The sequence below is a fragment of the Homalodisca vitripennis genome, chromosome 8 (assembly GCF_021130785.1).
Source record: "Homalodisca vitripennis isolate AUS2020 chromosome 8, UT_GWSS_2.1, whole genome shotgun sequence".
NCBI lineage: Eukaryota > Metazoa > Arthropoda > Insecta > Hemiptera > Cicadellidae > Homalodisca > Homalodisca vitripennis.
In genome coordinates this window covers 64,314,404-64,340,948 of record NC_060214.1, presented here as the reverse complement: position 1 = coordinate 64,340,948, position 26,545 = coordinate 64,314,404, and the positions used below count along the sequence as shown (strand labels likewise).

General features: G+C 36.3%; 1 protein-coding gene across 1 annotated transcript in view; it reads left to right on the top strand.

The window, feature by feature from the left end:
• Positions 1-22,410, top strand: part of LOC124367631 (putative inorganic phosphate cotransporter) — a 34,404-nt gene extending 11,994 nt beyond the window's left edge. Inside the window, exons 3-9 of the mRNA XM_046824605.1 lie at positions 11,275-11,505; positions 11,893-11,980; positions 13,361-13,584; positions 14,538-14,687; positions 16,557-16,689; positions 20,507-20,745; positions 22,157-22,410. Of these exons, the coding sequence (XP_046680561.1) occupies positions 11,275-11,505; positions 11,893-11,980; positions 13,361-13,584; positions 14,538-14,687; positions 16,557-16,689; positions 20,507-20,745; positions 22,157-22,321 (1,230 nt within the window). The 3' untranslated portion in view covers positions 22,322-22,410. The remainder of the gene's footprint in view (positions 1-11,274; positions 11,506-11,892; positions 11,981-13,360; positions 13,585-14,537; positions 14,688-16,556; positions 16,690-20,506; positions 20,746-22,156) is intronic.
• Positions 22,411-26,545: the final 4,135 nt, after the last annotated feature.

Sequence of the window (26,545 nt, the reverse complement as noted above, 5' to 3'; positions counted from 1 at the left end):
GATCTCGACGCCGTAAATCTACAAACGCTGACCAGTAAATCGGTGATAATCGGGAAAGATGGAATTGACTGTCGGAAACAGAGATTGAGCAATATAAGTAAAGCTACAAGACCATACGATGCTCTACCACTCGCTCAACTGGCCGAACACATACCGTCAAAAGATTTAAAGGATAAATCTTACAAGTTCCAGCGCTTTAGATTACATCAAATTGGGGAGCCTAAACAAAACGATGACGCGTTAACACTCGGTTACTTCAAAAATAACACTATCAAAAAAAGGCAGGATGGTTGGGAGCTTGGAAACAAAAGGCTAAAGCTAGTGGCCGATCCTGTCGAGCTTCGTGACGCTGTGACGCTCAACTATTTCAACGCAAACACAGTTACAAAGAAGCAAGACGGTTGGGAGTTTGCAAACAAAAAGTTAGGGTTAGTTGCAGACCCTACCGAAATGCAGGATGCTGTGACAATGAACTATCTCGTTCGTGTCTTAAGTGAAGTGTTTTACAGTTTCTATATACGTCTCGCTCCTCCTGGTGATAGTGTTAGATCGGTCGCTAAAGACCAGTGGATTCGTTCAAACGTTGTTGATCCGTTTTTCTTAAACGCCAAAACGAAAATAATGAGATCGGAAGACTAATTATATAAACTGTGATTGCAAGCCATACACTGCAGTCTGGTTTTGGCCACGGCGCGGATAAAATGGCAAAGCGCAAAGGGTCGTCCGTCAGACGAAAGCGAACCATCGGAGGAGCAGGAGGTATTATCTCTAGTGTTATTAACAAGGCGATTGACCTTCTACCTTTTGAAGCACACATCCCCGGCTATTCTTTCTGCGGACCTGGCACATTTTTGAAAAAAAGAATCGCTAGGGTGAGAAGGGGGTGAATTTATTGGATGAAGCCTGCCGTATTCACGATATAGCTTACGATAAATACAGTGACTCGGAGCATCGCAATCAAGCAGACAAAGAGTTGGCAAAGCGGGCTTGGGATAGAGTAAAAGCGTCAGACGCGACTATAGGTGAAAGAGCAGCTGCTTTAGCGGTAACTGGTGCGATGAAAGCTAAAACGGCTTTCGGTGGTGGTGGTGGTGGGAAGAGACGAAGGAAAGTTGTTAAGAAGAAGAGCGGAAAGACGAAAGGTAGGGGCCTTTACCTAAAACCTTATCCAAAGAGGGGAGCTGGTGTTAGAAAGAAGAAGAGGAGTTGTTGTAAAAAAAAATCTCGATCCCGATAAGACCGTTGACAAATTTCGAGTTGATACACTACGCTAAACAACTAAGCATTCCCAATTTTAGAGGGGTGTTTATGCGTGACACGTTACCTCAAACAGGGCCCAGAAAATACGAGTCAGCTATAGTTAATCTGGACTCAAGTTACGGTGACGGTACTCATTGGGTTTGCTACAGAAAACGCCGGCATAATGTGAGCTATTTTGACAGTTTCGGAAATCTTCGCCCTCCTTGGGAACTCATATACTATTTCGGACCCACCGCTGACATACAGTATAATTATCAAAGTCGTCAGGGGTTTGATTCAGTTGTATGTGGACATCTGTGCTTAGAGTTTCTCAGCGGAAAGAATGTTTTGCCTGAGCGGGAAAGGTTCAAGAATAACTTGTGACGTATTTCCTCCATACGACACCAGTGATGGCGATTACGTAATTGGATTGATAGATCTGAGCACGTTCAATTCTATTCCCAATATTGAAAAGAATGTAAACGATAAATTTTATTACGGAAACCATGATGAAGTGATAACGTTTGAGGAAGGTTCTTACGAAGTAGAAGATATTGCGAATTATATACAGGGGAGACTACCGGAGGGGATCACAGTCCGCTTGAATGCAAATAACAATACTCTTAAGACCGAGATTAAAAGCAACGTGCAGATTGATTTCAGCAAGAAAGGCACAATTGCATCGATATTGGGCTTCAGCAAAAAGGTGCTGCAAGCTAATAAAGTACACACTTCAGACCTGCCTGTGAATATTCTCAAGGTGAACAGCATAAGAGTTGAGTGCAACGTTGTTCGCGGCTCGTTTGATAACGGTGTAGAGAGTCACGTTATTCACGAGTTCTTTCCACAAGTAGAGCCGGGGTATAAAATAGTCGAGACACCTGGTACAGTGATTTATTTACCGCTCAACGTTCAGAAGGTGCACACCATAACTGTCGAGCTTAAAGATCAAGACAACAATCCTGTGAATCTCAGAGGTGAAACGTTATCTTTGAGGTTGCATATAAAGAAAGTGGGTGCTCATGGGTCTAGTATTTAAGGAGGGTGTGAACATAATTCAGGTCATTAGACCGTCGCGCCTGATAGTGGTAACTTCTGCTAACGCAAATTTCTTGCGCTCTCTTGGCTTTAAAGTTAACACCGGCGCAATTCGTGAAAATGCTCGATATAGAGAGTCCCGCTGAGTACAATGAAATCATTACCGGACTGGAATATCACACACATAATCCGTATGCTTCAACCACGTTTAATAATAACGATGAAATACGGATACCAATCAGTTATCAGGATTTAATAACAGCTCCTTTTGAAAGCACACTACACGTTGTGGGTACAGTAAGCGGTAAGAAAGCTGACGGTACAACAGATGCTAAAGTGTCTCTGGTTAACAACGCGATTGCTTTTCTCTTTGATGATATCCGATACGAGATTGGCGGTGTGGAAATTGATCGCACAAAGAATGTAGGTATAGCCAGTTCGTTAAAAAATATATTATCAGCTCGTGCGGAAGACGAAAATAATCTGGAAAATGCATGCTGGTTCGGCCCCGGTGGAAAGAAAGAAATGAACAAATTCTCATTTTCTGTGCCTTTAAGGTTGTTGTTGGGATTCGCAGAGGATTACAAGCGAATAATTGTGAATGTAAAACAAGAGTTGATACTGCTGCGGTCGGCGACAGATGCCAACGCTATTATTAGCGATGACGCAGCGACCCACACGTTGAAGATCACCAATCTGTACTGGCGGGTGCCTCACATCTCTGTATCCGACTTGTTTCGTGCTAAAATCCTACGTCTAGTTGAAAAAGATACTCCAATACATATACCGTTTAGATCGTGGGAGTTGCACGAATACCCTGTACTGCCGCAAACTGAACGTCAATCATGGACTATAAAAACTTCTTCTCAATTGGAGAAACCACGATACGTGATTGTAGCTTTCCAGACAGAAAGGAAAAACAACTTAAAGAAAGACATGTCATGTTTTGACAGTTGTAAGTTATCGAACATCCGCCTGTATTTAAATACACAATATTTCCCTTATGACAACATTCACGGAGACACCGCTATATTCTATGAAATGTTTGTAAGATTTCAAAACTCCTATTATGGCGATTTAGGCGGTCGTCGGTGGCCTGACGTCAGTCTGGACACGTTTAAAAATAAAACACCTCTGTATGTGATTGATTGTTCACGCCAAAATGATTCGGTCAAGTCTGGACCTGTCGATGTGCGGCTAGAATTTGAGGCTACGGAAGCGTTCAAGGCCAACACCACAGCCTACTGTCTACTGCTTCATGACTCGTATTTCGTTTACACAATGCTCAAGGGCACGGTAAAGAAGATGATGTAACGTGAATAAAACACGATGCAAATGACAGAATCTTTCAGTTTCAAATTGGACGCCACGATGGAAGGTTCACGGAAGATAAATATTGTCCTTGATTTGGTCGGTGAAATCCGTAGATTAATCCGCAATCACCAGTTAACAACAATGAAACGGACGAGTGATGGCTACATGCATTATTGCGAATGTGCGTATACCGCACCGGATTGTCAAGATGTACCAGACACTTGTGTATGTGTAATGATTGACAGGCGGAAAGATGAAATATTCAGACTGTTAAATGAAATTTACGATAACACTGTGCAAAACGACGACGACGATGTCATAGAAGATGATAGTGACTATACGATATCCTCTATGGAAGAAGGGGAGGAGGAGGAGGAGGAGGAGGTATGTAATTGTATAAGCCAGTGACTAATACGTCAGGTACTTAATGGTTTGCTCAAGGTGTACAGAGTCATTCGTGATCATGGAGCGAAAGAGTGAAGACATACTGGCTACAGTCGCTGATGCTGTGTTCAAGGAGGAGGAGGAGGACCAGCTGGTGAGTCAACCAATGGAAATAGACAAGGTTAAATCAGTCCGTAAAAGCTCAAAACGAAATCTCCCGAATCTAGTTACCGGTGTGTTTCTAAAGTCTCTTTACTTTTTGAATCCTGATTGTTCCAAATACTTGATTGTAGGATTGTTTGTTGATCACGACAATGGTGTCGGTATCTTGATGAAAGGTAAAAGGGGAACGTTTGCGTTTTGGAAACCTGAAATGTTCAACATTCTATTAGGGTGCGCGAACCAAATCACCGGACTCTTGGAATCGACAGGCGTGCATAGATTCAGTAGTTCTAAAAGCGAAAGTGGAGAGAATATGGTGGTACGTAGAGTATTTGGTCAGCAGTACGTTGTACTGTACGACGGAAAGAATACATTAACTCTGTCCGTAGACGAGTGGACTCAGTTCACCAACTGTCTGCCCTGCGTAACACGTCAAATCAACGAGTTGTTTTTAACGGAGGATCTATTGAGATCTTACGTCGGTGATGTGTTAGCATTGCCTAACAACGGAAGTCCGGACGAGGGTTACGTTGATCCGCCTGAGGCTTTACCACGTCACCTTTGCGACAGACTTTTTGATGACGTCCAGTGCTACAAACGTTGGCCACATTCCAGCGGCGATGAATGTGGCAGTAGTTGAATTTCAAGCTTTTCAAGGTAACAAAAAACCGTTTATAATCAAAGAGTTTGCCATTGTGGCTAATTCATTTCAATGTCAAATTGTTTTCAAACCTCCGTTTCCTAGGGAGAGATTAAACAAGAAAATGCGTACAACAGCTCTGTGGTTAGAGAAGAACTATCACAAGATCTTGTGGGAAGAAGGCGATTTCCCTTACAGTGGAAGTGTCATTCGCAACCTGTGCAAGCCGTTTACCATAATTTATACACGTGGTCATGAGAAAGCGAATTTTTTAAGACGGTTTCACTCTAACGTTTGTGAGCTGGACAACCTGGCATGTTATGACAGTAGTACATTATGCAGTTGTAAAGGAACGCATCGGTTTTCCTGCTACCTACCGCAACACAGCGGCCGTGATGAAGATGTACGGTGTGCAATGCACGCTGCTAGATGTCGTTTTGAAATCCTGAATAAACAGACTCACCAGTCCGCTTAGTAGTCATTCTGTTCACGGTCACTGTTGAGATTACATCGTGTCAGCATGGCGAGTACAGCTGCTGCTGCTACCGCTGCTGTATGGGACCTCATTTCTCGAGAGCCCAAAGTGCCTGTCGGTGTGCTCACTGATGCGTTCATTTTGAAATTTAGTCGCTTTCTGAATTGGAAGCTTTTATCGGCAAATTATACTTTTTCGTTTGACATGTTGAGAATATTTCAGCATAAAGTAATTTGGACCACGATTTTGGAAAATGCTCGCCTTCCTGAATTCATTTTACGTGAAATGATGCCGAACTTTGACACTTACTGTTGGATAGTAATAAGTCGTCACCAGGTTCTATCGGAGCAGTTTATACACGATTTTGCTGAACAGCTGGACTGGGATTACATACTATTGTACCAAAACCTTAGTGGAAAGTTTCTTCAGGACCATTGTAATTATTATAGTGATGAAGCGTAATGTGTCCCGTAGAAAAACTCCAGTTTTACGATAGGCCACATTGAAAGGCTTCACCGAGTAAAGTGGTCAACAACCGATTCTCTGCTTGTGTTTCACGAGTCACATTGAAAGGCCTCTCTGAGTAAAGTGACTTGTAGGAATCTTACTGAGAATCGGATCTCGCTCATCCTCTGTAAGTTACAACGAGTCACATTGAAAGGCTTCTCCAAGTAAAGTGGCTTGTATGAAACCGACTGAGAGATGCTTCAGCTTCACCTGGATGAGACAAGTCATATTGAAAGGCTTCACCAAGTAAAGTGACTTGTCGCGTCCGCCTAGTAGTATAATGTAGATTAGTACAAAAATGTCCTTCTCGGAAGGAGGAGGAGTTCGGCATTGAGTTGAGAACTACTCCTGGAAAAAATGGCTTTGCGAGAGCTAAGGAGTTTGGCATTAAGTTGAAAACTTCAAAGCTCACGTGGGGCAGAAAAAACACTTGCAAAATATAAAAGTTTTTGCGAGTACTTGACAGTGAGACGGAAAGGTTCGGCATTTAGTTGAGAACTTTAACGGACTCGCTAAACGGTCTCGCAAGGACACAAAAAAAAAAGTTTACTTTTTCGGAGGTGGCAAATTTGTTATGGAGTGGCCATCACGACAGAGTGGGCGATGGTTGGGGCCCACTCGCAAAGAGAGGTGACACGGAGAGGTTCGGCATTGAGTTGAGAACTTGAACGTGTTCAGTGTTCTTTGTTAAGTGAGATTAGGCCTCCTGGGGAAACTCACTATAATAAAAAACGCGCCGAGACCCCTACGGCCTGGCTCAAAGCCTACCGTGGTGATGGAAACGTGGGTCAACTACGCTGCATTCCTGTCTATATTCAGCTTGGCAGTTTGCCACGACCACAGCCGCGACTACCTCCACTTTCATTCCAAGGTATATATACTACCTGTGGCGAGCTGATCGTCACAGTCACTCTTCGTCTACGTGTCGACGCTCTCATTACAGGTAAGTGACTACACTACACATTTAACTGTTTTCTTTAAGATATTCGACTGCGCTCTCTATTTGCGGTGTGTTGCTCACGCATAGTTATTCTCAATCCGCTAGCCAAGTTAACAGTTTTACGATGAACTCGTTGTTAAGATTATTCGCTATACAGATTGTCGGTTTTCCTTTACAGATTGAAAAATGGAACTTTCTACAAAGCTTTCGTCCCTGGAGAAGCATGGTGAACCCACACCAAAGATGGCGATAAAAGAGTTGACACGGAAAGCTGGCTACAGGATCCTGGAGGCAAAGAAGGTGGACACTAAATTTGACCGGAAGGCAGTGATGTTACTCGTAGAAGTGGACAGCACCAAAACAGCCGTCACATTTCTACCGGTGAGATTTGAAAAGACTTTAGATGACAGTGATCTACAAGAAATGACGTCGTCTAAAAGGTATAAAGTTAGATGTACGGGTGTTAACGGACTTTTAGTAGATGTTAAGATTTGGAAATGTATGTAATCAGAACGCTTTTAATAAACGTAGTACGGACGTAAACACGTGTGTTATTTCTGCAACGCCCCCGCCTCCCGGCTATTTTTAGATAGTGCATCTATGCAGGAGATGTACCGTCACATGTGGTGACCACATGCAGTTGCTGGTGTTCATAATTGTGGGTCTTCTCACTCAGTACTGTGTTCGCGCCGACTCGGTTAAGATGATATCAGTAATTATTGCTGCTTATTCTTTGTATTTACGTGTTATTGACCTGTTGTCGACTCCATCACCACCACAGTGTCCCCTTTCGAGATCGTCCTCATTCACCTCTTCAACAGTCTCCTGGGGTAGTGTTAGTAGCGGTTGGGAGTTTTTTTGGGACTCAGAATCAGAAGAATCCGAGAGTGGATATTCAACACTAGAAGAAGAAGAAGAAGACGAATTCGATTTGCGTGGTGGTGGTGGTGGCTGGAACGGCTGGAGAGAGTACTAGGCTACTAGACTTCCAAAAAGGGTGAGTTACTTTTATTGTTGTCTCCGGTTATCATTAACAGATCACTACATTTCACTGTGATAATGTTTCCGTCTCTAGGTCACCAAATACCAATAGCTGAAGATTCCGACTCTAGCTGGTTTTAGATTTTTTTACAATAACCGTACGGTAAAGTACCATATTCACCTTCACGCTTGCGTTTTGGGTCAGTAATTGACAGAGTAAGGCGTACAGATGGCCTGGTACACACATGTGCAGTTGTAGTCATTGGAATGCACAGCTGTATCCGCTCTGTCACCATGTGCTGTAATGAGATTATGCTCGCCTACACGAGAGAGAGCAGTCATCGCTCTTAAAGGTATGCCAACCGAGTGGTCTAAGCGCTCGTCTTACGTTCCGCGGGACCAGGGTTCAAATCCTGGGCGGCTTGGTATACTTTTTGCGTCCTCACTTGTCGCTACCAGAATGTTGTAAGCCGTCTCTACCAGATAGCAGCACCGCAGTCGCACACGTACGCTAAGAAAAATAGTGTTACAGTAGGCATACTTTTTTTTTGCGTCCTCACTTGCCGCTATCAGCATGTTGTGAACCGTCTCTACCAGATAGCAGCACCACAGTCGCAAAGCTAAGAAACTACAGCTGATCGCCGATAACGCCGGGCGCCCCGCGCCGCACGTACAGCCATATCGCGCCGCCACGCACAACTCGTCTCCGTGGTCCAGTGGTCAGCGCGACAGTCTCGCATTCGTAGGGGCCCGGGTTCGGATACCGGCCGCCGGAGACACAAATTTTTGTTCATCCGCCATGACACCGTCCGCCATCGCTCGTCCGCCATCGCTCTCGTAAGGTGGGGGGCTTGCTGCTCTCCCATTGGCTGGGGGGTCGTCGCAGGGGGTCTAGGAGGGGGCGGGGGGTGTGGGAGGGGGGAGGGGAGGGGGGCAGGGGGCGTGGCCTAGCCGCCATTGCTGCTTTCTCATTGGTCCAGAATAACTCCATAAGAGCCCATGTTAGCGCTAAAGTGGCGCCCGTTCTACTTACTGGATCAATGAGAAATATGTTAAGTATATTTAAATTACTAATTTTTAACGTTTGGCGCTGAAACCAGTAGGTTTTTATCAGTAATGTGGTTTACATGTTTACCCCAAGCTAAATTCTTATATTTAAGTTTTCATTGCTTAAAAAAATGATAGGGTTGAAATTTGATCTGTATTGCTTTTTTAGAAAAAATATAGATTTGTCTAAATTTAATAAAATATTCTTGTAAAAATATCCTTAATCCTGCTTAGATCAATACATGATCTCATTTCAATACTGCCATGCCTCTTATCATTTGAACCATGAGCATATAGAAGCGGCACCAACCAACCCCTCCACCACCCCTGGTAAACCTCCTATGTACTATAAGGACAATATAGGCTCCAGGATAGACCCCTGGGGCACACCATGTCTCAGTGTCTGCAGCTGCGATCTATGATTATATAATGCCTTTATAGTAACAAATTTTGTCTTTTAATTTCACGTATTGTTTTCTGTTTGTTAAACAGGTATTGAATATGAGTAGTAAAATATTCTGTCATTTCGAGAATTTACTGACCTGTCTAATACTATTAGGAGCTTAGAAGGATCTATAGTTACAGTATTATTTTTATCAAGCTACTCAAAGTTGTATTTCATTACACCAAACTTTCGCTGTATCTAAGTTAGCGAATTCTGTAACTACAACCACCTTTATTTAACATATCCATTACTTCTCCTACATGATCAAAGTGCAAACTCTTGAGCCTTTAAAATAATTTAAAAAGTCATGGCATAAATGTGTAATTTACTAAAATTTTGAATCTTTTAGTACAATTCATCCAATGGTACGAACAGGCAAACCAAGGGGTACTCTGTGATTTGTATATTTACCAAATATTGATCTGACAGAAATCCTAACGTATTAAACGTTTTTAGACAGCTTACATCCTGATGTCCTAGAAAGATGTAGCTTCGTGCACAAACACATGCCTCATAACTGAAATAGAAAAACAAAACTATTATTATGGAGATCAACCACCTATAGGGAGTTAAATGGGGTTCATAGAACTATAACTTGTACATCAACATCTCTCTCAATATATATGTAGACCAACACACGATATTCTTGATCATGTCAATAAGTCAAACATTACTATGGCACCGGGAATACCTTTGACCGTAAGTATAGTAAAGGGCTTGCAGTAGACGCTTTTTTACTGTAGTAAGCTCTTCAGACGAGTTATGTACATTTCTTTCATCTTGGCAACAATGCAAACTCTGCTGTAAAATATGATTGATTCAAACGAGAAATGTTTCCTCACGGCTAAACCTGAAATAAGCTTTAGTGGCAGGTTTTGAAGTTCTAAATTTCACCGAAACATAAAACATTCCGAATCAAAATTATCATAGGACTGTCATATTACATAATAAGTGCTTTCTGGTTTCACTGTAAATGTCTACGGACTTCGTACTCCTCCACACTGGCCTTATATAGTTTAATCAATAATAAAATAAGTAATATTCAACAAAATACTATAGAATGTTTTAAGAGAAATTTATGTATTTCATTGGTACTTATAAAAACTGTTTCACACTCCGTATTCAGGGCACAAAAAATTGCTATACAATCTAAAAATTTTTTTAATCCTCAGGTGACTGGCATATCTTCCAGTGCCCGCTATTATCTCAGGTATGTTTACTATGTCATTTAAAAATGATATGCCAATTAAGTCCGTTTTATATAATATGAATTTAGTCCCCTACCGCTAATCCCTCCCTTATCTGTCTAATCATGTTAGTTTATTGGAGATCACTAAAACACTTATTTATATGTTGTCTCCGAATTCCAAACTAATTTGCTCGTATTTAAAATTAGACATGCCCAGACTCTGATATATTTTAAAGGAATAATCTTGGTACCATCCGGTTTGGAAAACTTTTCATTTGATTAACATATTTTTATAAAGAAAATCAACTCAACTGTGTTGGTACATAAAACATGAATTCTGTACTTACATTGCAACGGGGTGTGGTTAGTCTGGATGAGGATCTCCCATAACCAATCAATCATAAGATATGGCAATCTTTGGATTGACTCCGAGCATGAATGTATCCAGGAAAAAGTTTGGCGGGTCAATACGATTGATATTTTTATTTAGTGGACAGAAAGTGCAGTAAAGTGCAGACAAGTGCAGTCAATAGCTATTTCCCATTTTGTTCCTTAAAACTTTCTTGACTTGTTTCAATCTTGAGGGTGATCCTTCAGCAGTACATGCCAGTAGTACTAAATTATTCGTTTGCTAAAAAGTAAATAAAAACATTTGGGGGGGGGGGTTCGGATCCCTTGGACAACGTCGCTGGCTACGTCCTGACTCTGATGTGCTTAGGGATATCTCGTCATCCATATTAAGGTCCCCATGGGGACCCTCATAGAGAATCTGTCCGGAACTGCTGTATTGAAGCTTTATATGGCTGGAGATTGAACGTTTCTACCAATTATTTTAACTGCTCCAGAAATGTTCGTGAAGAGCAAACTCCTTGATGATACTGTTAAAGTTGTTCTATGAGTACTATGTTTTCAGGTTCTGCAATGGGACAGTGCTAAGCAGGGAATTATCCTCAGTTCTCTATTTTGGGCTTATATGGTGCCTCAGATACCTATAGGCGAGGTCGCCAGAAAGTACGGCTCCAAATATCCACTATTTGTCGCCACGTTGTCATGCTCAATTATGACAATCTTCAGCCCTTACATTGCTCTCAACTTTAGCTGGGTCGTCTTCTGCTTGAACAGATTATTACAAGGATTAGCACAAGTAAATTCATATTTTATAAATATTATACTTTATTCATGTAAGCTTTATATATTATAATTCGTTCATTTTATTTATAATACAAAATGTCATTTTCATTGAATGCCCCACGAGCCAATTCTTTGTGAGCTTTTTAATATTATTATATTGTTTACTACGAAGCTTAATTTATCAGGCTATAAGATCTGTTTTTAACCATAAAAAATTATAAGTTTTTTTATACCATAGACATAATTTAAATGAATATCTACTTTTAATATGGCGTTAAAAACGTAGGGATGTAAGCTCTTATTAAACTTTACATATTATATTTACCTAACACTTAACGCAACTTTAGATAACTTATTGAAAAGAATATTATCATATATTTATAATACATATGTGTTTTAGGGGGTTTTCTTTCCATGTATAAACGCTCACACAGCTCAATGGGCTCCTACACCAGAAAAATATAGAATCTTTACATTTGTGTTTGTAGGTAAGTAAAGAGACATATTTCCCGGGAATGTTTATGAAGTAGTTTGTGTTTAGGTAGATTGTGTTAGTTTGATTTGGCGTGAGTTGTACATTTTCTAAAGGCAAGAATATTAATACTTGTAATGTATTTTGTGTTTTTTTATTCAACAAATAATAACCAAAAGAATTAAAGAGTTCCATTGGATCCAAAGTGTTATAATTATTTTACACATTGTTAATTAATTCGTTTCTGAAACCAATCTTTTACTTCCAATGTTAATTCTCTCTTTATTTATACACTTTTAGCTATTAGTATTTTGCCATTTTCGAGGTAACAACAGGGTTATTCAAGATACAAATATTTTGATTATTATAATTAACATTTTCCTTCACTAAAAACAAAAATGCTTAAACAACACTTCCACAAATCCAGATACCTAATATACCGACTTGTTGAATAATCCTGGGAAATATTTTGTGAATAAACCTTTATACCTTAAAACCTTTATATTTAATTTTATATTTTATATTTGGCGCTATATTCATTTTTCTATAAGTAATTTCTTATTCTTTATGTGGACTTTAAGACCTTTTCGTCCAACTAATCCACTGTTTAAATAATAATACTAAACAGTTTTTAATATGTAGGCACGTAAAATTACTTCCAAATAACATCAACCTGTATTTCGTCATGTGAACATTTGTTTTTAAAGCATGCTTTTCTAACTTCATAAAAAAGACACTAGAAATATTTTAAATCTTAACTTAGTTTTATAAAATAATTAGTAATATCAAAAGTAAGCAACACTGATTAAAACAGAGTTTTGTATACAATGTATGAGTATGTTCACGAGGGTTTATTTGCACAATACCTCGAGAGCGGTTTGAAGTTCATCGGAGACATTTATATAAAAAAATGACTCTATTGAATAGTGAGGCACATGCATAAGTTGGAATGTTTCACTCCTCCCCCTAGTCCGAAAATAGATTACATAGGGGGAAAGTAGGCTCTTTTTTTTACCTCTTTTAGGCTTCTACAATCTACTTATGTAGATTTATACGAGTATAATTTCTTGATTGGGGCAATAAGGCATATCCAACCATTCCACTCGAGGTATAATTTACACGAACAAAAATAACCCTTGCGCGCGTATAAGTAGAAATTTCAAAAGTCATCAGGAGCGAATTGCTTCGTGAATCCAATTACAAAAAGAATTCCCTCACCTCTTGATAATGAAATGAGTAAATTCCACATGAAAACACGATTTCAATATTTAATGATAACGTAGTTAGACTCATATATTTACGATTTTGTATCGTGCTTGGCTGAGTTTGTTCGAGATCACTGTAAAATCTATCTAATTATGTAAAAATTATTGTAACAATTTCTCATTATTTGCAGGAGCTCAGTTTGGTACAATGATAACGATGTTTGTAGCTGGGTACCTGGCCGCCAGTCCGTGGGGCTGGCCCAGTATCTTCTACTGTACTGGACTGTGCGGTGTATTGTGGTCTGTGGTCTGGCTGTTTGTAGGCGCCAACTCTCCGGACTCCCACCCTTCCATCAGTGATCACGAGCGTAAATATATAAAATCCACCCTCATCAACAACTCGGAAAATAGCAGCGTAAGTTTGAACACAAAACTAAGTCGAAAGTACCTAAAAGATCACATTACTCTTTGTAAAATATTACTGTGGAAAATTTGGAGCGTTCGAGTCTTAATTAGTAAGGAAACGGTGCAGCATGTTTTGTCCTTGGTATAAAAACATAAATCGTAATGTCAATGTCACAGTAGTGTTTAAAATTGGGGTTGGACAATTTTACTACGTTGAACATCAATGGGGGAATACAATTATGAAAGGGGTTTCGAGGAGTGTATATACGCGATGCCTATCCGTCTTACAGATGGATACTTTTTCGAACTTATTATTAAACATTTTTAATAACTAAATCACTAGATCAGCCGAAACACTTGAAGGACATCAGGGTCTGAATATTTGCCATCGTTACATGTTGTAAAATAGAGCATCACTTTTAGAGGACTGACACTTTTCCTCGAGTGTCAAAAGAATTTAAGAATAAGGTTATGCAAAAACAAATCATGCGGTCTTTCATCTGATCTGATGTCTACAGAGTGGTGTGTGCAGTGAGCCTTTTTTATGACGATGTATTGTGTGTAGTAGAGCCGCCGTGAATCCTAAGCTACATGCTTGCATATTTTGGTTTGCAACTTGTTCCGTTTTAACGGTTAACACTAGTGAGTTCATTCCTTTTTGTTGCTTTGTGTTTGCATAACGTTGTGTCTTAAGTTTTTTTTGCACCTGAAAAAGATTATAGGTGCCTAACCTTAAAACTTTATGTTCTATTTTTTCTATAATACATATACACAATATATAATATTATATAATACATAATGAAGGAAAATGCCTAAAATCATGTTAATATTTCCGGAGTTAAGATCCGTAAGCTTAGATAGTAAGTATATATGGTATTTTCATAGGTATTTTCTGAAATATTCACACTCGGATACTATATGTTGTGTATTGTAATTTTAAACTGTTAATAATCTTATCTGCAGTCAATGTCGACCCCCTGGAAGGCTGTGGCTACGTCTGTTCCAGTGTGGGCTCTAATGTTTTGTCACCTGTGTAACAACTGGGGTTTCTGGACCATAGCTACTATGTTACCCAGCTACGTCAGTAAAGTGCTCCACTTCGACATCCAAAGTGTAAGTAACACAAAGTGGTATCACAAGGCACCATATAAGTCTCTTGATATGGTTTGTACATAATTTCCTTTAATTAACGATGCATATTTCCACAGGGTTATAACAGTTTTTCTATATGTAATTGAATTTTTACGCGTTTTAGTTAAACGATCATAAATCATATTAATAATTAAGTTACATCTAGGAATTTTGCATGTACTTTTTTGTTGGTATCGAAATCAGGGCCAAAAGCAGTAATGGTATATATATGTATGTATCCCCAAAATCTAACAGTTTATTGTATAATACTTATTGCATGGGATAAAATTTACTAGAATTATTAGTGTTCATTACGTCAGTACAATAATATTCACGTGAAATTACAATATATATATATATTATATATATACATTAAATTGTATAAATGGCTATTGCCTTATTTAATTTCAATAAACATTGAATCGCAAAAAGTACTTGCTCCGCCGGGAGTCGAACCCGGATCTCTCACTTGCCAGGTGAATGTGCTACCATTACACCACAGAGCGCTTACTTTATCCGATTCCCGTATCTGTCAGACTCAGATCATTATACTTGCGATTCATATTGCATTTCCCTATATGTTACATTTAAATAAACAAAACATTTGATTTACGAAGATGAGACAACAAATATCCGTTACAAGTCTTAACATTATCAACAGCACTTCTGACATATTTTATTAATATAAATGGATCTAAATAGTGCCTATTTAATTCTCCTGTAATTTCTAACAATCAATAACCACACTTGAATCGCAAAAAATTTTTACTATTTCGTAGCACATTATTTTCCAATCAACAACAATAAACTTTAAATAAATAACAATAACATATAGCAAACTTAAAATCTATTTAACAAAAATATACTTTGAACAAACAGCAACAATATATAAACATCTCCACGTAACAAAAGCAAACGAGAAATATAAATATATACCAACGAAGTAAAAGCAGTAAATATGTGTTTATTAAGAAATGTTCATGCAAAATGTTATGAGTATATGCCACTGTTTTACTTTCAATTGAAAAAACAAGTAACGAAAGTTTTAATATTTGCTATTCTTCCTCGTGGGTTACTCATTTTAGTATTTAACTCCAATGCTGAAAAATACCATCCATTTATGTACAAGTGATAAAAATAATAGTTTTTAACACTTTTAATTAGTGTATACACCAAATTACACAGAGCGATATTATTCTTAAAAGTTTTAACCAAATACTGTGTTTAATGCATAAAGTAGTTTGACTATACTGTACGCGATTGGTATTAGATCGCGTTACAGTATTCTTGCTTATAGTTCTTCTTATTATTCTTATATTAGTTACATCATTACAACCATCATCCAAAAAACTTCTAATTAGCACAAAACTTTTAGTCAGTATTATAGAAATGGATACATATTCCATAATACTTAAGGTATTGATCGCTATCAAATTTATAAATATTAAAACAAAGGAATTTATTGAAAATTAAATCAAACACATGAAAAGTTAAGTTTCTAACGCGTTTCAACTAGAGACAGGCAAACAGAAAAATATGCACCGAAAAACCACAACTATGTAATGAAATAAATATATTTGTCCTAGGACAAGGAAAAAATGACCCAAAGTTAAAACTCCACAACATGTGTCGAGGAAGTTCGGAAATCTATTCATAAAAAACGAAAGCAATAAAAAGATGAATTTTTTATAATTGATATAAATTAAATAAACAGTTTGAAAAACTTTAAATAAACAATGAAAGTATTAAAGATTTACATAATATGTTTTAAAAATGTTAATATAATTTATAAAATATTTTAAGATAATCAATCTGAATTTGAAATATAATTCCATTTCATATTTGTTTTAGAATGGAGTGGTATCTTCCTTCATTTATTTAACGAAATGCATTCTCTCAGGAGTATTTGGTGTAATTGCTGATGTCATACTTGAAAAACAATTATTATCTCTTAACGTGGCAAAGAAAATATGGAATACAATCGGTAAGTATATTATCACACGTTGATACCCATGGTTTCTTATGATGATCATGAGCTAATTAATTTAAACGTAAACCTAATTTACATATTGCTATTTAAATTATAATTAACAATTTTAATACAGAACTCTTAAACTTTATTGTTTTTGAACAAATCCTTGACGGTATTTAATAAAAGAATTATTATTTTAAAATTTTGTAAATCTGTGTGATATGCTTTTTTATTGAATCACATTGTTGAGGTAACTATCTTTAAAATGACTATTTATGACAAATTTACTATTGTGTTTTTAACTTTAGACGTTATTTGAATTAGCTGAACAGGTTTCTCGTAAACATGAATAGTCGGTATTTACATAAAAATTATCCTCAATTAAATATTTGGTTGAAAAATCGAGTTTACTTTTCCTTAAAAAAAGCAAACGGCATTGATAAACTTGATGTGATTCCTATACTTAATGATTATTTAATAACTGATACCTTGAAACTTAAATTGCTTGTTAGTAATAGGTATGTACAATTAGAAGCGCTATCGCAACTTGTACGCTATCTAATCCTCCGGCAGCCCTCAAGTTCTTGTGTTCACAGAAAATTGACGGGTGAGTTCTATTGTCAGAAAAGGCTGTTCCGATAATGTTTAGGTATTTTCAATAGTCACTCCGATAGTATATCATTGGTATTCATTGTAAATACAGTTTTAAATATTTAAAACTTCTAGTCGGACGAGCATTACATCCATTGATAACAGTAAAGACTTTTCCATCCATAAAAGTATCAATTAAACTACTGTGAAAGGAAATAATTTTTCATTTCAGTATCTGATTCTTCCAAGTAGATAAATATTAGAATTGGATATTTATATCGTGTCTTTACTCTTGAAAAGAGCATTTTAAAACCATAATTGGCTGTGTAAAAAGCCTTTTCCCATTTCTTGTGCCCATAAGGGAATTTCCACACTATTGTAATCATTGAAAGTATTGATGCACCACTAGTTCCAGTTCAAATTATAAGCAAAATAATTTAGTTTTCAAGATTACAGTTGTTAAAATTCCAATTCATCTATCTTAGCTTATGTGAATAGTAGAATCATTTGAAAATTCTCAGATCATTTAAAATAATTTTTACACGCATTGTGTTTTGTATATCTTTTAAGGATTATACAGGTTGAGTCGGCTAAGATGTGTTAAACATATATAATTGGGAGAACGATTAGAGTTATAGCAAAGAAACAAAATAACCCCCCCCCCCCCAAATTCTCATGCAATCTTTTAGAAATATGTGCATCAACCTTAAGGAACAAGATTTGTCAAAACTGGAGGTCCGGGTTTGAATCCCAAACCGAAGCTATGGGTTCGGTACGTAGGCGGTATATATATATATATATATATATATATATATATACTATTGAGTCACACTTTAAATACAGCCTAGATGCATTCCTACAATATATTAATGCTGTACAGCCCAACATCCAGTTTGCCACAAACGTTAAAACAACCAAAGTTTGCCATTTTTGTACGTATTGACAAGTAAGAAGCCATATTAGTATAGGAAACCAACACACAGCAATGGATGAAATCTGCTTCTTATCATTATCCAGCACAGAAGTTGAACTATTGAGTATATTAATGAATCACCTGATCTTCGTATGGGATCCACATAGTTAGAATAAACAAAAGAGTACCTTCAATACTGTACTGTAGGAGAATGCTTACTATACTACACAGATAAATAGGCCATTCAAAAACCAATTACGAAGATCATTCAGATCAGATCAAAACTAGCCTATCGTTCTTAAATTCAAGAATTGACCGTCAATGATAATAATGGTTTATGTCCCCTAATAAACAATAAAGCAAATTATAACTGACCAAATTACAAATAGTAAGATCAATATACTGTACAATAACAAAAAATGTAGACTTAATATTAAGTCTAGCTCACAATATAATAACTTAAAATTAATTTTTTTTGTATTTACAAGTCATAGCAACATTTAAAAATATAAATAACAATCCACTCAATCAATAATATTAATAATTTAGTAAGAGGCCAAATTTTAAAATTGTCACAAAGTTTCCTGTAACTGTTTGTTTGTTTTAAATTACAAGTCATTTGCTCAAAATCCATAGGTCCAAAAAGAGCGCCCGAACATTGTCTAATTTATTGACATCATGCGATCTAACATTTCTAATAAAAACACCTCTTATATTTCGATACATAAGATTATTTGTTTTATTACCACTTTGAAGATGAAAAGATGTTCGAAAGGCAGTATTTTTATTCACTTATACAATGGAATAGAAATGTCCTTTTTTGTTTTGTAAATTATATGTAAGAAATATTTCTCGTTAATCCGCAATTTTTCCCTTAGGTACTTAATGGTACCTCCAAAACAGAATATACCATACTGAAGACGGGAATAGGTTGAAACAAAATAAATAAAGCGATCTTAACAATGCAGTTCCACTAAAACTTCATGACAATTACAATGTTCTAGTAAAAGATATAATTTTGTTATATAAATACAATATACAGTAAGATCATCCCACTTTAGTTTATTGTTAAATATAAGTCCAAGATATTTATGCTTATCATTTTGTTTTATCCACGTTACCTTGTATATTACTAATTCTATACCATTCTTTAATTAATAGTAAATCATATGTTAAAAATATTTCTTAAGACTCTAAGTTTGTATCAGTATAAACCGAGCAATGCCATAAACAAAAGCTGATATACTACCCTTCCAATTAATCGTTAATAAATCATTAATACAAATGTAAAGCAAACTAGCAGAGAGCACCGATCGCTGAGAAACACCAGCTTTAATTTTTTCTAGCCACAATAGATATAATTTATAGATTTTTTTTGTATATTTTGTGTTTGCATATAAATATGTATGTGTTATTGTAACTAAATGTGTTGTATATTTTGGAAGAACAATAAATTATTATTATTTTTTAATTTTTACTTGCTGCTTAAAACCTCCACAACCATTTCAACGCTAAGACCCTGGCGCCGCTTCGATTTTAAAAATAAGAATGTCATGACCAACGAGGTCAAAAGCTATTTTGAAATAAAAAAAATATACCTAGGGTTTTATTATTTTAGTTAATATCTTGGAATTTACTGAAACTTTAACGAACCCAAACCATTTGTCAGCTCTGGGTCCTAACATTTATTTATTTAGTTGAAGAACATGTTGCAATGGTTTTCTTTATAATTTACAAGAACTTGTCACTATGAGTGTACGGTGTGATATAACAAGTCTTTGCAAAATAATTGTCCATGAATATAAATCTCGTACTTCAATTAATTTGAAAAGGAAAAACTGGCATTATAAAAAAGTTTTAAAGAGAGCAATCTAAGGAAGCGCAGTAAATATTTATAAATATCAAAATGGTAAAGTTAATTACTTCCTCTTCTGTATACAAAAAACTGAATTTATACAAAAAGGCAAAATAATGGTTTATAGATAAGATTTAATAATATCCAATTCTAATGGCACAGAATAGCGTGGTCGGAGGCTATCGCAAGATAATCGACTCTAGCAACGTCGAGCGTTGCTGCTTCTTGGACGGGTGACCGCAGAGCGATCCTGTCCTTGCAAGTATCCCGCTTACCCGACCATAACATAATTTGATAATTTTTTATTTTACCCGCCAGGTAGAATAAGATATATCTGTGTAACATTTACTTCCTTTTACCAACAATGTAATAAAATCGATAACTCCGAATAACGGAACCTCAGTTGTATCTGCTGAAGTGCTCTGAATGCTTATAAAAATACAATTTATAAGTTCTAACATCTGTTTTAGCCCTGTGGGGAGGAGCCGCCGCGTTTGTAGGTTTGGGGTTCACATCCGACTCCACGACAGCCATTGTCATGTTGATCATTATCATCGGTATTGGTGCAGCAATATACACCGGCTTCTTCTCGAACCATCTCGACCTCGCTCCGAACTTCGCAGGGCTTCTGATGGGAATCACCAACTGCTTCGCCAACTTCCCCGCTATTTTGGCTCCAATAGTGGCAGGATTCATTGTTGAAGACCAGGTACTATACCATTTACGTTTTGATTTTTGTAATATCAATACAATTCTGAATATCTATACCTAGAAATTATGTCAAATGTCAATTACGCATGCAATGATTATAATTTAAAAAAGTTCAGAAAGCAATCCTTACTTGGTTAATGTTCAAAGTTTACACGAATAATCTGTTGGGCCACTAAGTATACTGTACCTTCTCAGTATGACAGCCTATAGAACTATCTTTAATTTATGATAATTTATGTTATCATATCACATATACAGAATGTTTCAGATCGCAACGTTTCAAGTGTGTATAAGCTAATCACAGAGAGTTTGCGATTTGTCACAACTGCCGTCGTCCGACCGGTGGGTAGACGTCGCTGTGCATTTCTTTATTGCGATTTTATTGTTTGCCTGTTTTGATGGTTTTTTTTAACTATGAATACGCGCTTACACAAATAACTCAGACTATTGTTGACACCATCGGGCGCACGATTGCTTAACTGTTAAGTAAATTTATTTTTATGTACACGGAGGAAAATTGAAAAACATATTAAAATAATGTTTTTGTGCAAAATTGCAAAGCCTAAATACTGTTTTCTTTATGCTTAGACATTTAACGTAATAAACTATACTGTACTTAGGCAATTATTATTGAAAAGTTCGACGGTACTTAAAATATCCGGACGTTAGCGTTATGAATGTGTAAATGGGTCCCTTATAAACAATATAAAAATATTAGCTAACGCTCAGCCAATTTCCATGGAGTCACATGAAACTCAGTTAACTCAATTTTTTTTTACGTAGAGAAAAAGTGTTATGCAAATTTAAAGTCTATAGGTGAGTTTGTTTTAAAGGTATTTTGCAGACATAAATGACATTTTCTACCCTCGAGTGATAGGCTTTACAGATGCTCAGCCATTAAGTAAAACTAACTATGCATGTGTAAATCGTATTTGATATTAATAAGTCAAATCTAACATTTGTATAAATTGGTTTCACGAAGACATCATAAAGATATATGTGCCCAAAACCATTTTGGAAAAAAGATTAAAAAAAATTCTTGCATAAATAAAAAAAATATGTTGGCTATACTGAGTTGTAAGTAAAGGCTTAGGCGGGTCAATATATGAAATAAATTTATATGGCTCAACAGACAGTGTTACAAATCTAATGAAAATATGTATTTTTGAGTTCGTATAGAAGATCAAAGATCAGTAAATGGTAAATAGAACAAGTATTGCTTAAGGTTGGTAAAATAGAGAGACGAATATTGAAAAAATTATTTATGTTCATCATACTAAAAAAAGGTAAAGAATGTTTGTTAATCTCCTGAATTAAAGAATCAAAAATTTTTTTACGTTATTTGGTAAGATTTATCAATAAATAATTTCTTAAGCAGTTTTACTGACTGATAATCGTTTTGTTAACAGGAAAACAGAGACCAATGGATGATACTGTTCTACATTTCTGCGGCTTTTTTCTTTATAGGAAATCTAATTTTTATTGTATATGGAACAACTAACGTACAGCCATGGAACAATATAAAACCCACCAGAAAAGCTAGTTACTCAGAAGATAATGAATTAAACACATAACAGTTCAAAAAACATACTCACTGTAAAGTTTTTTGGATAGTGTGGTATTTTTATTTATTTGTATTATTATTATATTTATTATTGTGTTATTTACTTACACTCCATTTGTCTTCTGTTCTACTCTCTTATTTATAAAATGAGTAGAAAATATATAACTAAGAAAAATCATCAACATTTATAAAATATCTTGAAACCTAGGGTGCGTGTGAATGAATACGTACTTGAATAGGTATGGTTAATGAGAGACATGTTTATGTGATTCGCTTTTTTAGAGGAGGATGGTCTGAAATTCTGGTGTAAGCGCTGCTTAGAAACTAGTAAGTGAATAGAGGTCTGGTATGCATCCTGGTAATTAAACAATTAGCGGAAATATAAGGTGGGAAAACCATGCTTATTTGCAAAATCTATGCATGTATATTACACTTTGTAACGAACGTTGAGTCCCATGTTCTTCTTTTTCTCATTGTTAGTACTAAAGAATAACAGGCATCGGAGAAACCCATGCAGCCTCGTAGTACAAAAACTTTTGCTATAGTATTGTAGTATTTGTTGTTATTTCGTAAAAGAAGAAATTTAGAACATCTATTTATATATAGGCAAAATCTTATTGTAAAGGTGTGAGGTTGCTTCTCACAGGGGCCCTTCAGGGATTCCTATCTCGAAAAGGAGGTCCACGGAATAAGCATCGTTTCCGGGGTACATGCATGTACAATGCTGTTTACGATTGTCATAGCTTCATATAATTTTAAATACATCTTTAAATTATGTTTAAAAAACTGTTAAGTTTATTCTTTTAAAATTTGTAAATACTTTGATTATAAAAAAGTTATTTTTAGTCGGTATTGGAGCAGCTGTATACACCGGCTTCTTCTTGAACCATCTCGACCTCGCGCCGAACTTCGCGGGGCTCTAATGTTCCCCTATGATTTAAAGTTCCTTTCAAACATAAAGGTGTAAAATATTATCTGATTCTAAAAAGATTATTATTTATTTGTTATGACCGAATCTTGGTTTGCACATGTTAACTATTTTAAACCTTTTGAACTTCACGTTTTTAAACCAAAAATATTTTGGAATTCAATTTTTCAATTTTTTTCTGCCATCTAGTTCCATTTTGACTTTTCTGAAATGCTTTGAAGTCATCCAGTAAAATACGATTTTTTATACTGTTAATTTATATTATCTTCCGTAAAAGCTTCTTTATATAAACTTATCCACTCATTCATTACCTATAATGCCTAAGTGTCATGGTATCCACTTTAAAAATGAATTTTAATTTTACATCATTAATTCAAATGCTATGGATAGTACAATACTCTGATTTTCTAGACTCTCGTAAATATTCTCCTTTATCTATTAATGCATACTCCGTCTGTAAAAATAACAAAGTCAGAGCAATTGTCTAAATAATTAACGCATTGAATACATTTCAGAATTGCAATCAATTCTGCAATGGGATCCTGGTTTCAGTATTGTGTTGAGAAATATGGTAGGCAGCGCCAACCCCGTTTATTGATTTAGAGCCGTCTGTATAAGCACCTGTAAAGCAGCGTCTGTTATGTTTATGCTCTCCTTTTCAATTTGTGTTAATACCTCAAAATGTTATCATTTCTTTATTAGATATTTCATTATTACCTATACTTGAGTTACAAATAGGTTTATCTTTGTTAATGGTAAGGAAAAGGGGTTTCTTAAAATTCCATTGGTGTTTCAGCTGATTTACTTAATAAAACTTAATTAAATAAATCAATAATAATAATAATAATAATTAGGCTTAATTTTGAGCCTAGTAGCTACAGTTTTCATTTCCGTCAGATTGTTTTATGTGGTGAATGAGGTTAGGGTATTTGTGAGTAATCGGAATCTTACGTAATATACTGTTTTGTATGATATATGTAATACTTGAGAACACTAAGGAGCAAAACTCTCATCTCTGTGGGCTGATTCTATTGTACGCTTATATTGTATTGCATGATTGTATTGTAATGCTCATATGAAACAAGACAAGAATGAGCTATAATCTTGGAATTTTTAATCTAACCAACCCCAGTGAGCTTGATAAGCGGTACATGGTGAGGAGTACTCTAGCTTTTAAATTACACTGCCTCTGTATTACTTAGCAAACAGTGTGCATTCCATAATTTCTGATAGAAGCTCATAGATTTTTAAAACTTCTCAAGGAATATATGAGTTGTAGAGGTAAGATCTTCACTTAATGGCAATGAGTTAATTCATACTTTACAGTCAAGATTCCTGTGCCGCAGCAACCAAACGTAATATGTTACAGAGAAGGGATTTTATTGAAATTATTAAGTTGACTTTACTGCACTAAGGGATATTCTATTTTATTTTAGGATCGCATAGTCGCATTTTTACCCCCTGTGATGACGGTAAATTTGAAATCTATCTCCAACAAATGTGTTGGATTTCTTCTAATAAATTTTATTTCAATGTTTTTGGTATTACAGGAGACTCTTGTAACCTGATCTGTATCAATAAGATAGATTTTAAAGACGATCTTTTTCAAAAACTTATTGGATTTAGTGATGCTAGGAGACATTTCACTGTTCATGCACTGGGTAAAACTTCTTGGTGAACGCATTCTTGTAGTGTGGAAATTAGAATTCCTACCATAAATCGAATGATTTTACTTTAGTTGATAAAGCACATTCCGAAAGCTGGCAATCACAGTTACCGCACGATAAGATGACATTTTCCAGGAAACAGTTCTCTGATACAGCAATGAAAATCCGAGCTATGATGTTTTGCTGACACCACACATACAAGTATTCTATTCCTAAGTTATACAGTCGGTTTTCTACCATGCCTACCTAATGTTGGGCCTCTACTGCAGAACTGTTGTGTAAAAAACACACAATTTGACTGTATAAGCGTAATGTTCTTATAGAACCATAATGGTGATTAATATGTTTCTGTTTTTGATTTTAAATAATTTACAACGATTCAGGGAGACTTACTAATATCTATATTTTGTATCAAAAATAAATGTAGTATAAAATGTGTTCGCAACAAACATAGGTTTGTTTTCATAGAAACCAAATAAGTTGAAAACTTCTGTATTATCGACTATTTCCGTGGAAACTAGGTGTCTTTTAATTAAAGGCTTGAGCTAGTCGCACGTGTTTTTCAAAGCTCTGATACTGTAAACAAAGCGAGGTTCAGTCTAACTGAAAGGTAATTCCTAAAGAGGAGGAGTCTTAAGAAAGTTCAAAAGGTACACAGAGAGGAGTTCAGCTACCCGGTTGAAAGAGGTTTCCATCCAAGAAAGAGTTATCCAAATCTCCACTACAGGCATCTGAGCTTCGTCTTCAGTGAGGTAAAGGAAAGTCAACCGAAGTCCCAACCACCAGGGTTTCTTTCTTCCGGTAGAAGACAGCCCAGCGGAGAAGACAGCAGGAGTTTTTTTTATTTCAACAGTTCCGAAGAGGCTTCGAAAAGACCTCCTTCTTTGAATTCTTAAGTCAGCAGAGAAGAGCCCTCTCAAGTCCAACAACAACAGGACAGGCGTTTACAGAGTCTAAAGGAGATCTCCAGGTTTCCTTCTGTTTGAAAGAAGACCGGGCGAAAAAACTCCGAGGTTCATCATACTTCATCTTCTTGAACTTCGCCGCCTAAAAGAAAGCGTCCGGAAAGTTTCCTGCGATCTTCACAACTCCTCGCAGCCTGACGATTCTTTTTAGAATCATCTGCAGCCAATCGGCCTACGAGTATACAAGTACAATGTGGAGCGGTGTGTTCCAGTAATGAGTCTGGGAGCGGTACTGCATTTACAAGGTAGAGGATGACCGCTACACTACGTCGCGATGGTCGGGGCGGCGTAGACACGGGTGGCAGGACGCCCCCCCCCCAACACTATCAACAACTTGGGAGACACTCAAAAACCACACCACTCCAACACAGTATGAGGGCAAAGGAATTTGTGGACTTTCTACGAACACTAAATTATTGTTCCTGTAAGCTATTTAAATTTTTGAAATAAAATTTAAATTTATACTCTTGTACTTTTAATCGAGTTTGAGAGAATCTAACATACAACACTTTATAAATAGTGGATATTATTACCACTAATATTGGAATGCAATTTGTGAATATAACATCAAATTTGAGACTATAGTCAATCAAAACAAAACTTAAAATATTTTTAACTTTTAAAGTAAGTTTTCAAAAATATAATGAATACACAATCTGACATAGATTAATGTA